The sequence below is a fragment of the Syngnathus typhle genome, linkage group LG14 (genome assembly GCF_033458585.1).
Source record: "Syngnathus typhle isolate RoL2023-S1 ecotype Sweden linkage group LG14, RoL_Styp_1.0, whole genome shotgun sequence".
Taxonomy (NCBI): domain Eukaryota; kingdom Metazoa; phylum Chordata; class Actinopteri; order Syngnathiformes; family Syngnathidae; genus Syngnathus; species Syngnathus typhle.
In genome coordinates this window covers 6,494,979-6,507,072 of record NC_083751.1, presented here as the reverse complement: position 1 = coordinate 6,507,072, position 12,094 = coordinate 6,494,979, and the positions used below count along the sequence as shown (strand labels likewise).

The window sequence follows — 12,094 nt, the reverse complement described above, 5'->3', positions numbered from 1 at the left end:
TAGTCTTGCTGACTGTTTCCAAAACTGCTTTTTTTTTTTTTTTTTATTTGTGTTGACAGTGTTGACTATCGCTCGGCCGGCAACACCCCTACATTACCGTAATGTCTGTCACCTGCTCCCTCTTGTTGTCTCGTGTGTTTCTCCTTGTCGGTGTCTACTGTTGTCTCCTGTCTGTGCCTGCGCCTGGTGTTCCTGTTCTGCTCGTCCAGTTTCCCCCCGGTCTCGTGTGCAGGCTCATGGTCAGATTCTGGACTTCTGTTTGCCTTCCCTTCCCTTCCCTTCAATAAACATTGGTCCAAGCTGCATTCGGTCACCCTGCTCCACTCATTTCATGACATTATCATGATAATCCCTGGCTGCTAATATAAGGCCCATATAAAAAATATACCATCGGCAGTAATTGTTACCAGTATGTAAACCATAATAAATGCAAAAAGCTAATTTAATGTGAAAACTTTTAGGAAGAGATTTGGATACACTTTTGATAGTGATCCCGGGCCTTCTCTCAATCCACAAATGTTCCTCTGGACGAATCGGCTAACATTGTCTTTAGCTTGACCACTAAGTATCATTCAAACTGCTTGATAAGATAATATGACCATGCTACACAGACCACGACCACAGACAAATTCAATTGGCTCCCATCGTACCGACATCTCTGTATTTTCCCCTCGGCTCGCCGCAATGCCAATAAAATGGCTCCATAAATCACAGCGCAGGCACCGTGAGGACTCACTATGAGTGAGTGACAGTTCAGTGAAGCTCTTCTAAGCATTCATTTATCTTTCTACGCCCTTTGACCAATTCTGGAACATGACTTCATAGCGCTTGCCAGAAGCACTGATGCTGCAAAAAGATCAGTGCGCATCCTGCTGTACAGGTCAGAGGTTACCCCCGCCCCATCCTCCACGGCCTTCCTCTTCAGGGGACATCACCTTTACTTTCCACTCGTTGTGTGGCGGTGTTTTTTTTTTTTTTTTAATGAACGTAATGTAAAATTCAACGCACATCCATGTTGGGCATTTTCGTGTTTGACACGGAATGTAAGCATGTGTGTGTCTGGCAAGACGTCAGGAATGACTGATGAGCTGATTTTGGCCTACTAAAGCAGCGAGGCTGAACACATTGCACGCATCCACACGGGTTCAAGTATTTGCTAACACCCTTCTCATTTCACTATGACTTGAATCCTGAATTAATTCCCTTAAGACTATTTTGACTCCGTGTAGCTCACCGCATACATCTACTCCGCAACTGGAATCGATCAACTGAAGTGCCGGCGAGAGACTCAGACGATAGGAGCAATGTGTCCGGTGGGAAATAAAATCTAGGGTTGGAAAGAGTCTCATTGTATAAGTAGCTGGGTCAGTTTGAATTGCATGAATAAAAAATCCTGGGAAAATTTGTTTTTAAAACGGAATACCGTATTGGCCCGAATATAAGACGGTGGGGTTTTTTTTGCATTGAAATAAGACTGAAAAAGTGGGTGTCATCTTACATTCGGGGTCTAGACATTATACCCAATCACACTGCTAGATGGCACCAGATATCTTTAAAGCGGATGCTGAACTTAACTCCCCAGTCACGAAGAATAAAAAAAAAAATAGCGGTAGCACGAAGAAGAAAGATTAAAAATAGCAGTAAGAAAGAAAAGAGAAGAAAATAAGAGACGAGATAACAGAAAATCAAAAAAATCAGAAGCCATTTATTTACAAATGTGATTGCACTTTAGTTTACATATTTAAATGTTCAGATATTAAGATGTGACAGACAGTTTTTGCATGATTTAAATAAGGCGAAATATCTCTCGAATATATTGTTATAATCATTCGTTTCAGATGTACTGTAATTATTTTCTGTATAAAAATGAAATTTGGTGTTCAAAAAGTATTTTACAAACTTGTGTCTTGAAAAAGAGGGGCTCGTCTTATAATCAGGGTTGTCTTGTATTTGGGCCATTACGGTAAAAAAAAAGAAAAATCCCAGAATGAATTTGGCTCACACTTTGGAAAATACCAAACACTGAATTCAATTAGGGAGGGTAAGAATCATCTGATGGGTGTACTTTTCACGGGCTGGTGTTTCTTAGTGTTTTTGTGATAAGTGGGGGGTCAACTCACCTCCTCCTCCTGCTCCACAGCTGGAAGAGAGCTGCCCGTTTGAACAGGTGCACATGTTGGGTCTGGAACAGAAGCCATCCCCGCAGGAGTTCCTGCAAATTGCTGTTGGGTCAAAAAGACAAAGGGTGAGTCATTTGAAACTTTTAAGCAAAGCAGTAAGAGAAATGTTTCTTCTCGTGGAACTTACGGACAATGCACTGGTTCCCGCCTGGCAGAGTTTTCCATCCGGGGCAGCAGTATGAATGGAAACGAGAACCGCAAACGTTTGGTCTGAAACACAAAAATAAAAAAATGGCATATTTTGAGAGAATCCTTGAAACAATTGATTGGACTAGCCAAACAAAAAGAAGAAATCAATCGGAGTGTGCTCAATTGACAGATGTAACAGTCATCGTAGTCTCTGGAGCGTTTGATTGGTCTCGGCCACAAGCTTTCCTCTCAGGAAACAGCTAAACCGCATTTGCAAATGACTGACATTACTCACACACACACATTGAAGCTTTACAAACCAATAAGAGGAGGACTCTTTATCGTACATATCATAAAAATCTCCCCTCATGCATCAACTTTAAAACCCAATTCGGAATATAGAAGTAAATGCGGCGTAGCAATCTGAAAAGATTCCAGCAGTGTGGTTGTACTATGTGCAGTCGTGTTTTGTGACGGATGTGACTGATAATGTCTACATTTGTAGTAGTACAGTTTAGATTGAAACCTTTCCTGTCTGTTAACATCATCCCTATAAAAGCGTATCTTGCAAATATTTATATAGAGCTAAAGTCAACAGTCGTGACATCATCACAATGACTTGTGTTTGGAGAGTTTTTACAAGTTACTTCATCTAAACTGACCAAATGGTGTTTATTGTGGAAATGGTGGTGAGGATTGAGGTTGAAGTTCTTTCTTCCTGAACAATAAAAAATAAATGCTTCTATGAATCTTTCCAAGCTCATTTAAGCTGTTTTATTTATGATTTGGGAGCTGAGATGATAAATAAATCACATTGTGTAGGATAATTGAATCAATTTGCGTATTCTCCTTCCACAGAAAACTTTAGGAAACCAGAGCTTTTATATCTGGAAAGAGTCTGCTAACGTTTTTTCTCCGTATCAAGTCCAATTGTGCTTCTCAAGTTCCTCTTATATATGAAACAATGTGACAACGAGAGGTGGGAAATTGTGGTAGAAGGACAAACAGATGGACAGTCCACAAGAAGAATTTACATCACGTTAAAATGACCAATTAATTAAAATCAATTAAATAAAAATCAAATCTAAAATTGTACAAACGTGTGAGGACAAAAACTAAAAGACCAATTCATTAAAATTAAGATTACCAATGCCTGTAAGAAAGTGTGAAGACGGATCAGGCTGGGGGTAGGACATGACGGTGGGAAAGGAAAAGGAACAGGGGATAAGAGGGAGGGAAAGCAAAACAAGTTAATGTTGAGAAGAGAAGGAAGCCGCAGGAGGAGTGGAAAACCGAGATAGGGAAAGGAGAGGCCAGGACAGAGTCTTGGTGCTGGGTCAACTTTCTGGGGCACAAACTAAACATTCTGTTAGGGTTCAAAAATACCTCAGCAATGCATTCCACCGCTTAATGAGCGGCTGATTTCATCCCTCCTCTGGTTTCAGCAGAGTTCTGAAACTCTTCCACTGTTACAGTTAGACAAGGAGGATGTTAATATATGACGGATTATATGCGGCTCAGCCTGAGGTGTTCACGTTTGTTATTCTTCCTCTGCCCCTCGATCCAAGTCTTTCCTGTAGGTCAGCGCCTGCTCTCTCAAGAGCTTTAGCCGACCGACTCCAGTCTAACAGAATGGAAGACGGACATGAAGAAAAAAAAAGTTCAAACCACCAGGGGGTTTCCTCAATATTGAAATGTCCCACTGTTCTCAGGGCTCAATCTAAAGGAGATTAGCTCTTGTGCGTCCACGTTGTGACCTTTGCAGCTGCCTCCAGGCCCGTAAATCGCTCGTTAACTGCCGTTAATGGTAATAAAAAGAAAATGGCCGCCACCTCATCCAAGAGAAAATGGGAAGCGTTGATGACGCACGGAACAGTAATTCAAATAACCTTAACCTCGGTATTAGTGAGCGACTCTCTTTTGCCGAGACAAGCTATGTGTGGATTATTACGATGCTGATCAGACAGCATGATTTTTGCAGAGGTGCGCTTGAGGCTGGCAGCAATAAAAGGCAACTCGAACACAGGGTGGTCTTTTTTTGCACCTATGCAATATTTATGTTGTCGAATCAGCATCTCGGAATGCCACATCTGAGAGGTGGATGGATTATCTCGGCAATGAAGCGCTCACTCATAAACATTTGCCAACTGCCTCATTATGCAAACTGCTGATTGCAGAATGTTTTGCTCGTGACGATATGGACGATCTAGCAAAAAAAAAATGGTCCTTTATTTTATGGTCCACTGATTGCTGGTCTAGTTGTAAACGTCGACTGGTTCTGATCTTCAACAACCATCGTTCTCTGGTCTCGTGAAGCACCGATGAAGTTCCAGCAAACTGTTACAGAATTAGAAAGTGCAACATCGACACAGCCTGAGGGTCGGTCAACTCATGCAGGAATCCAAAGGGTCAAAGATTAAAGTAGTTAAGAGCAGCCCGTTCGTTCGACCGGCAATGAAAGGGCCTACATGGAGAACGAGCACAGACAGTTTCCATGAAAACAAAGAAGAGCAGAAGTTTAGGTCAGGTGCTTGTGTAGCCTGTGTCTGTTAGGGTCAAAGATCAAAAGTCATCAGTCTGGTATTTGGAGCAAGTATAGCTGCCTCAAGCAAGACTTGTGAGGAGGATTGAGAAATGTATAAAAAAAATCTAAAATGTAAACAAAAAATAAGACTCCAATTAGGCCCAACCCTAAGTTTTCAAATCGTCTCCCTTCGGCAAGGTTTGGTAAAGCTGGGTCGAGTTTACAAGATGGTTGCCAAGAGTGAAGTGGAATTCTGCGTCGCTAGCATAAAAAGAGAAAGAGAAAATGTGGCACTTTTTTTATGAGCTTTTTTGGTCTACGTTGAAGGTAATTGCGGTAAAGCTGTAAATCCTTCGCTATGTGTAATATTGATCAAGAAATGGCTACCGTGTGTATTCCAGACGTGAGTTTATTCTTTTCACATGTGCGGTGACATCACTGTTCTAACTGTGGGACAGCATGGAGTTCTCGTTCCGGCCTTTTGATATTGAGCAGTCAGAGCCAGAACTTTCAAGGGTATGTGATGATTTTATGGATATAGAATTTCTCAAAGCAGCAAATAACATATCCTGTTATTATTCTAATTATCATCATTTAATCTCACTGATGCGAGTGACAGGTTTTCTTTGGCATGTTTTAGTACAAGAGACAGATTGTGAATTAATTGTTGACCAAAAAAAAACTATGAAACATTTACTGCACACCCTTGTGCTGACGCTGACTCGATCAGGAGCCGACCCCAGCGGGGAAACTTTATTTGACTCTGCAGGGGATACAAATGTGCTGCCTGGCAGCCACGTTTCAAACGTAGAAAAACATGAGGGACATTATCAGAACGTGACTGGCCAATTGGAAATGTCTAACCCAAACCAGTAAATAGATAGAAAGATGATAGTGAGACAACTTAGCAAGACCTGATTGGATAATAGTGCCAAAAAAAATGGCAACAAAAAAACCCTCAGCGTGTTGTTTCAGGCATACTCAATTTCCGTGGCCAGTTTTTCAGCGTAATTGGAGTCTTTAAGGTTTGCGCCATCGTTTAAGATTCCATCCAGTCTGCAATGTTTCTGCTAGGATTTAATAGCTTCAATCAGCCCTATTTACCATCATCACTAATTTAACAATAAAATATATGAAACCTTTCCTTGACATTATAAACGATCCGTTGTTGATTTTTACGATGCGTGCGAGGCAGCATTCAACTTTTAAACATGTTCAGCCTTTCCCACAAGCAGAAATCTTACTTCAATTAAAACCTTCAAGGCAGCAAGCCAAAAGTCTGATCAGATACAAAGCTGAATGGACTGATACCAAACAGCAGTGTGTTGTGGGAAGCTTGTGAGTCACAACTAGTCAGCATCAGCACTAGCGGCCATACCAGGGACAGATTTGTGGATATAGAATTCTCGCCAGCAAATAAACACTGCACGTTAACCCAAGGCCGGCATAATGGCCATCATTACGCTAACCACCCTCTATCCGCCACACGCACAGTTACTGACAGTCGGTTGTGAATGGTACAACGCATTGCAGGGTCTTGAATCTATCACATATCGTTACACTTTGAGTTGAATCGCTGATCTTCACTAGTTTTCCCTACCACGCTGTTCAAAGTTCCCCAAACATGGAAAAGAAAATTGGTTACAGAAAACATTGGAAGGATAAAAAAACTTTGGCTTTGAAATCTTGGACCCTAATTTTTGTGGGACAGTTATGCAAAGTGCAAACCGAATCCTGACTCAAACATAACAGAACAACCGTTGACTTCACAAATGTTCTTTTGGGTGAATGGACAAGAAAAAAATCTACACATTTGAATGTCCTAGAATATAGAATGGCATTTCCTTCAGCTATAAAAACCAGGTGTGCCAATACTTTGTCAAATTTCCTCAAAAGGTAGCTCACACTTCACATTTTAAATGATTAAAAAATAGTTTTCAGTAATGGAAAATAAAATAGACACGTATTTGCTTTGGCCAGCTCTAGTAACTTCAGCTCCTGGGGAAAATAAAAAGTCTGCAGGTTATAGTTGCCAGCTAACATTAAAATTAACAGTTGAATTTCATGTCCCAAAAAAAATTTGTGGGGGCACATTGTAGACTTTTTCTTCTTGGGAAATATCTGGAGTTAATTCATTCAGCACATTAAAAAAAAAATCCTTGCAGGAGACTTTGATCCCAATCACTACTAAGTCTCCACATATTCACGTTTTGCATCGGAAAATTCTTCAGCCTTTGATTGTTCTCTTAAAAAAAACATTTGATTTGATTAATATGAAATTGCACAATAGCTGCCCTTTGTTTCTAATTATTCAATAGACAAACACAGATTATTGCTCTGTAATGTCATATATCAGATTTGGGTCCTAGAATACCCCTTCAGATGTTAACCAATAAAATGTTGAGATATTTTCAAGAAACACAACCCAGATGATGAACAGTTCAAAACAAAGTCAACCATTTCAAACACAGACTCATTTATACTTTCTTACAACATTCCCGTTTGAGAAATATTAAACAAGCAATACGTCAATCCTAGTTCTTAGGTCGGGTCCTAGTCGGTGAAACAATCGTCCCTTTTTATTGGTCCTTCGAGTAATAGGACTACCTCATTTCCTCTGACTTACTTAGCACAAGGGCAAGCATATGGCATGATTGGAATAACTGATTTTGACAACGGGGCCCAACAAAACATGCCTTGTTTTTTTTTTTCTCGATCTGTAGTAGCAAAATATAGTATTGCCCCGCTCGACAAAGTAAGAGTTTGAATATGACGGTGAGGTGGGGGTCGAGAGCTCATGTGACCTTCTAGGTTCATTACACTGACACTCAAATAGAATTTGAAAACACGCGTGTCCATACATGTACATGGTACAGCCAAGAGAAATATCGAGAAAATGTAGGTCGATGCTTGCCCACCCATTTTCTTCGTCTTATAAGCAATACACATGAGAATCTAGGTCAGATCATCATCATCATCTCCACATGGGATGTATCGAATGCTGCTTTTCCCCGATCCTTTCCCATGAAATGTCAATTTGCTGTAAATACACGTGGTGAGTTCAGCACGCCAGGCAGCTTGTTAAGGTCAAACATGTGCTGTGTGTGTGTGTGTGGGGGGGACAATGCACTAGTATTCCACAAGCATAATTTGATATAAGGCGGTCTGGCCTCGCACCAGAAAGCGCAGCAGTTGAAAGGGCGCTGCCAGGAAATCAGAGGGGGTATAAAGTCATTTATGGGTTTAAGCCTCACCAGATACAATGGCTCCACAAAGGTCTCAAGTATGCAAAACTGGAGTGGATGCACTTTTCCATTCTTCTGCTAATGAAGCTGTTTTAAGAGAATGTTCCACATTACCGTAGTGAAACAAAAAATTGGCTTTTACAATGGATATTTAAGTCAGAATTTGAGTTTGAAGAAATAGTGACAAGCTGAGAATCATTGGCCACACCCCATTGTGTTAAAATTGTCACTGTTGTGGTGATGTCACCACGCACCTATCTAATGGTGCAACTTGCATCTCCAAACAGACAAAATTGTGCCTACCCTCTTAATGTCTCCTGGCCACGGCGTCGAACCCGTTGAGCTTCTCTCTGGTCCGTGGTGGCCGTGAAGCGGCTAGCCTGGACCGGTCCATTCCCATTGGCAGTCTGACCGTACGCCACCTGGACTGGCGCAAGGCACAGCGCCACCCATCCCAGTAGCACCTGGGCCAGCTTCCCTGATCCCATTGGTCCGGCCGGCGATCCCTCCGAATGAAACACAAGCCTTTTACGATTCCTTCTCAGACTCTGCGGTCACTGTTTGAACCCAGGCTGAGTAAAACAATCTAGACCTGGATCCAGACCAAGTCCTGGTGTGCACTCCAAAGTCAGGACTCTAAAGAAAACAGAATTGAGATAAAAGTTAAGAAAAACCGACATTTATTCAGCATGTCTCCCACATTAACATACTTTGTTTTTTATTATTAATTACTTGGCCCGTTTCGACCGCATAGAGGGCGCCAACGAGTTGTTGGGCAAAGAATAAAAGGCTTAAGCTAAGTTTGACCTAAAGTTTGCTCCTCGAAAAATAGTAGATGTCAGACCATTCAATAGAAGAGGACAGATTACCTTGCCCTATACCGATTATGTTCATTATGTAATTGAGACAAGCAACAATATTTCGAACCATTCCATTTTGTATGAGCTGACCTCATACAAGAGCTATATCGACTTTCCATTTGTGATTTTTTGGGGGGGGATACGTTACAGTTGAAAAACACCCATCCCATGTTCTGACTGGATTGGACAGCCTTGAGGTTTATTTTCTCTTCACCGCCTCATTATAGACCACAGCTTGAAGAAAGGACTGTGGGGCCCTGGTCAGACTCTCGCAACCACAGGATATACGGTGTAAATAAGATATCTGACACACTTGAGGAAAAAAAAAATGTTTTTGTGAGAATGATGAGCAGTCAAACATGATGACATGACAATATTTGGCAGTGAAGAAAGAATGCTTGCCAATCAGTGTGTGGGTGTGTGTGTGTGTGTGTGTGTGTGTGTGTGTGTGTGTGTGCGTGTTGCTGCATTGTACTACTTTTCCACTGAGGTAAAATGAGCTCCTTGTAATAAGTGAGTTGGGCAGCATGGCGGCACAAAAAATTCTTGTGCCTGATCCATTATAGTACATCAGACAAGAGCGGCTGATCAGAGCAATTTTACACTACATAACGTCCAAATAAAACTGGGTCAAGCTTTTTGTTGTATATTTTAAATCCATACCAGCGTGACAAAATCTGCACAAGTGCTTAAGCAGAACAAGAAACTAAACCAAAACATGGTTGCAGCATATCTCAGCTGATTTGGGGCAAGATGCAAAGTATACCTTGGACCGGTCGCCAATGGCAGAGCACAAATAGACAAACAATCTTTCATATTTACAATAATATAATTTAGATTAAGAATCAAACTAACAATCATGTTTTTCTTATTATTAGTGGAAGTCAGACCAGCAAAGAACATGCAGATGCAACACTGAGATTTGAACATAAAAGTTCACAATTGCGAGGCAAATGTGCTAACCACTTGTGCACTGCTGCCTTTTCATGCATCATGCCAAAAATAATGAAAGATTTAGTCTGCTCGAAATTAAGAATATTTGCTGGAGTGAAAAAAACAAATACAAAAAGTGAACCTGTTCCTCACCATTTTTTTTTTCCAAACAATCCCTCACTAAGAAAATGCAACTGTATGAAAATCAAAATGATCATTTTTCATATCCAGCTCGGATGCATACAGTATATTTTATACCACAAAGCTGCAGCAGTGAGTCCTCGCAGAAACTTTATGAATGGAAATAAACGCATCAGCCTCTACGCGCTTCATTAAACGTGACGTGAACTAAAAGTGCCACAAATAATAAAGCGTCAAAGAATCAAGCGAAAACGACATTGTATTTTTTTTCTAAATGCGTAAAAGGCAACGAAAATCCGATTTAAAAAAAATCATGAACAACTTTTGCACCAATTTGCCGCATCTCCTCCGTGAACGAGTTAATCTGCCGTGAAACGCACACTGGGTCTCTAACAATAGTCACCCGCTCGAAGTCATTGAATAAGTCACATTACACTCTTGTCATGGGACTATTATTAAGCATGCTCGCAATACCTTGGAACAATTGGAGTGCCTTGCGTCGAGAAGCCCGCTGTTGGAATTAAGTGGCAAGAATATATGCGCACCAAGGATAGAATATTCAACTACTGTAGGCTTGTGAGTGGGGGGAAAAAAAGAGGAGAAAAGTTAAGGAATTGCCCCGATTGGGATAAGGGGAGGGGAGTTAAAAAAAGAAAGGAGGGTGTGAGGGGGGGGGGGGGGGGGGGGTAGTAACGGTCTACAGGACAAACCCACATTCCTCAAGAAGACTCCTGGAGTTGTTCTAACAGAGGCCAGCAGTGCTCAAACGTCACTATCATCCCTCCTCCGGGGCAACAGGACCCTACACATGTGATAAGATGCATTTGCATTCACATCTGCTTGTGGAAAAAGGAGCACACTTTATCAACAAAAGAAGGTGAAGAGGGTCATAATGGAGTTTGATCTGGGATTTGACAGTGCATAAATATACTCCAAGGCAGAGAAAATGTTAGTTTAAATGTTCACATTGCAGCAGTTCTATATCTGTTTATACAGGAGGTCCACTTACAAAGTATATTTGCTTGTTAAAAATCTTTAGGTGAAGCATACATTATGTGCTTAGTTGATTATTTTGGGTTCCAATTTAGCGGCCCCTGCTGTCATTTGTTTTAACTCAATTCTGTCTTGGGTTGCATTAATTTGTGGTGTAATTATACAGTTGACCACAAGATGGTGACACTGTGTACATTTGAAAGTACACTGAAAGTAGCAAGAATGCTGACGGTATGTCAAGATCAGCCTAATTTGTGATGATTTAAAAATTGCTGGGTATCAATTATACGCAGATTTGCATTATTTGCAGGGGATAGGGATGGTCAACTCTAAGCCAAATGAACTCAAGTATGCAGACCTCGTGATTGACACATCCTTGTGCTTTGTTGCCACAAGTGCTGATAGGAAGTTAGCACCGAAAGGGGAGGCCATCTGGCCAGTAAATTGGTGGGGACAGCTGAGCGCATCTTAAAAGTGCTGATGTCAGCACTATTTGTATAAAACAACTTGATCAATCCAACGTCGTTCAGTTTTGCCTTCAGGGAGGTACTAATTTAGCAATATGTTTTTTATTGTGGTTGCCCTTATGCTAAAAGAACACCCAGATGTTTCATATAATCATATGTCAACAGGTAAAAGAGAAACCGCAAAGAGTCTCTAGATGATGAACATGAATTCCAACATCTGGCGTGGCCTTCAATTTATTCGGCTCATATGACCACAGATCATTTTGAGGGATATTTTCCATCCATCTGGGAATCTTTGAGCCACTGACAAGGAGCTCTGTAGCCAGTTACTCACCTCAACATAGCTTTACATCTTGATAAAACCACTAATAAGAGTTGCGCTATCATGTCTCTCTTAATGCAAGTCAGTTTAGTCAAAGATGTTAAGCACATAAAAAGGCACTAAATTCTGTAATGGTGATAATTTTTTGTTTAGATAATTCTTTTCTCCAGTACCTTATGACAAACCGATGAAGGGCAAGGATGTTTTTGTTGTTGCCGCAATTAATAAAAAAAAAGAAAAAACAACATTAAGTCAGGAAAGTTACGTAATTACAGCCATAAAACATTTGGTCTCAGCGGG

General features: G+C 40.9%; 1 protein-coding gene across 1 annotated transcript in view; it reads right to left on the bottom strand.

Moving 5' to 3' along the window:
- The window catches only part of fbn2b (fibrillin 2b), a 43,328-nt gene extending 32,682 nt beyond the window's left edge, over positions 1 to 10,646 (bottom strand). The window contains exons 1-4 of the mRNA XM_061296886.1: positions 10,487 to 10,646; positions 8,382 to 8,714; positions 2,308 to 2,390; positions 2,121 to 2,222 (exon numbers count right to left, since the gene is read on the bottom strand). Of these exons, the coding sequence (XP_061152870.1) occupies positions 2,121 to 2,222; positions 2,308 to 2,390; positions 8,382 to 8,566 (370 nt within the window). The 5' untranslated portion in view covers positions 8,567 to 8,714; positions 10,487 to 10,646. The remainder of the gene's footprint in view (positions 1 to 2,120; positions 2,223 to 2,307; positions 2,391 to 8,381; positions 8,715 to 10,486) is intronic.
- Between the last annotated feature and the right edge of the window lie 1,448 nt (positions 10,647 to 12,094).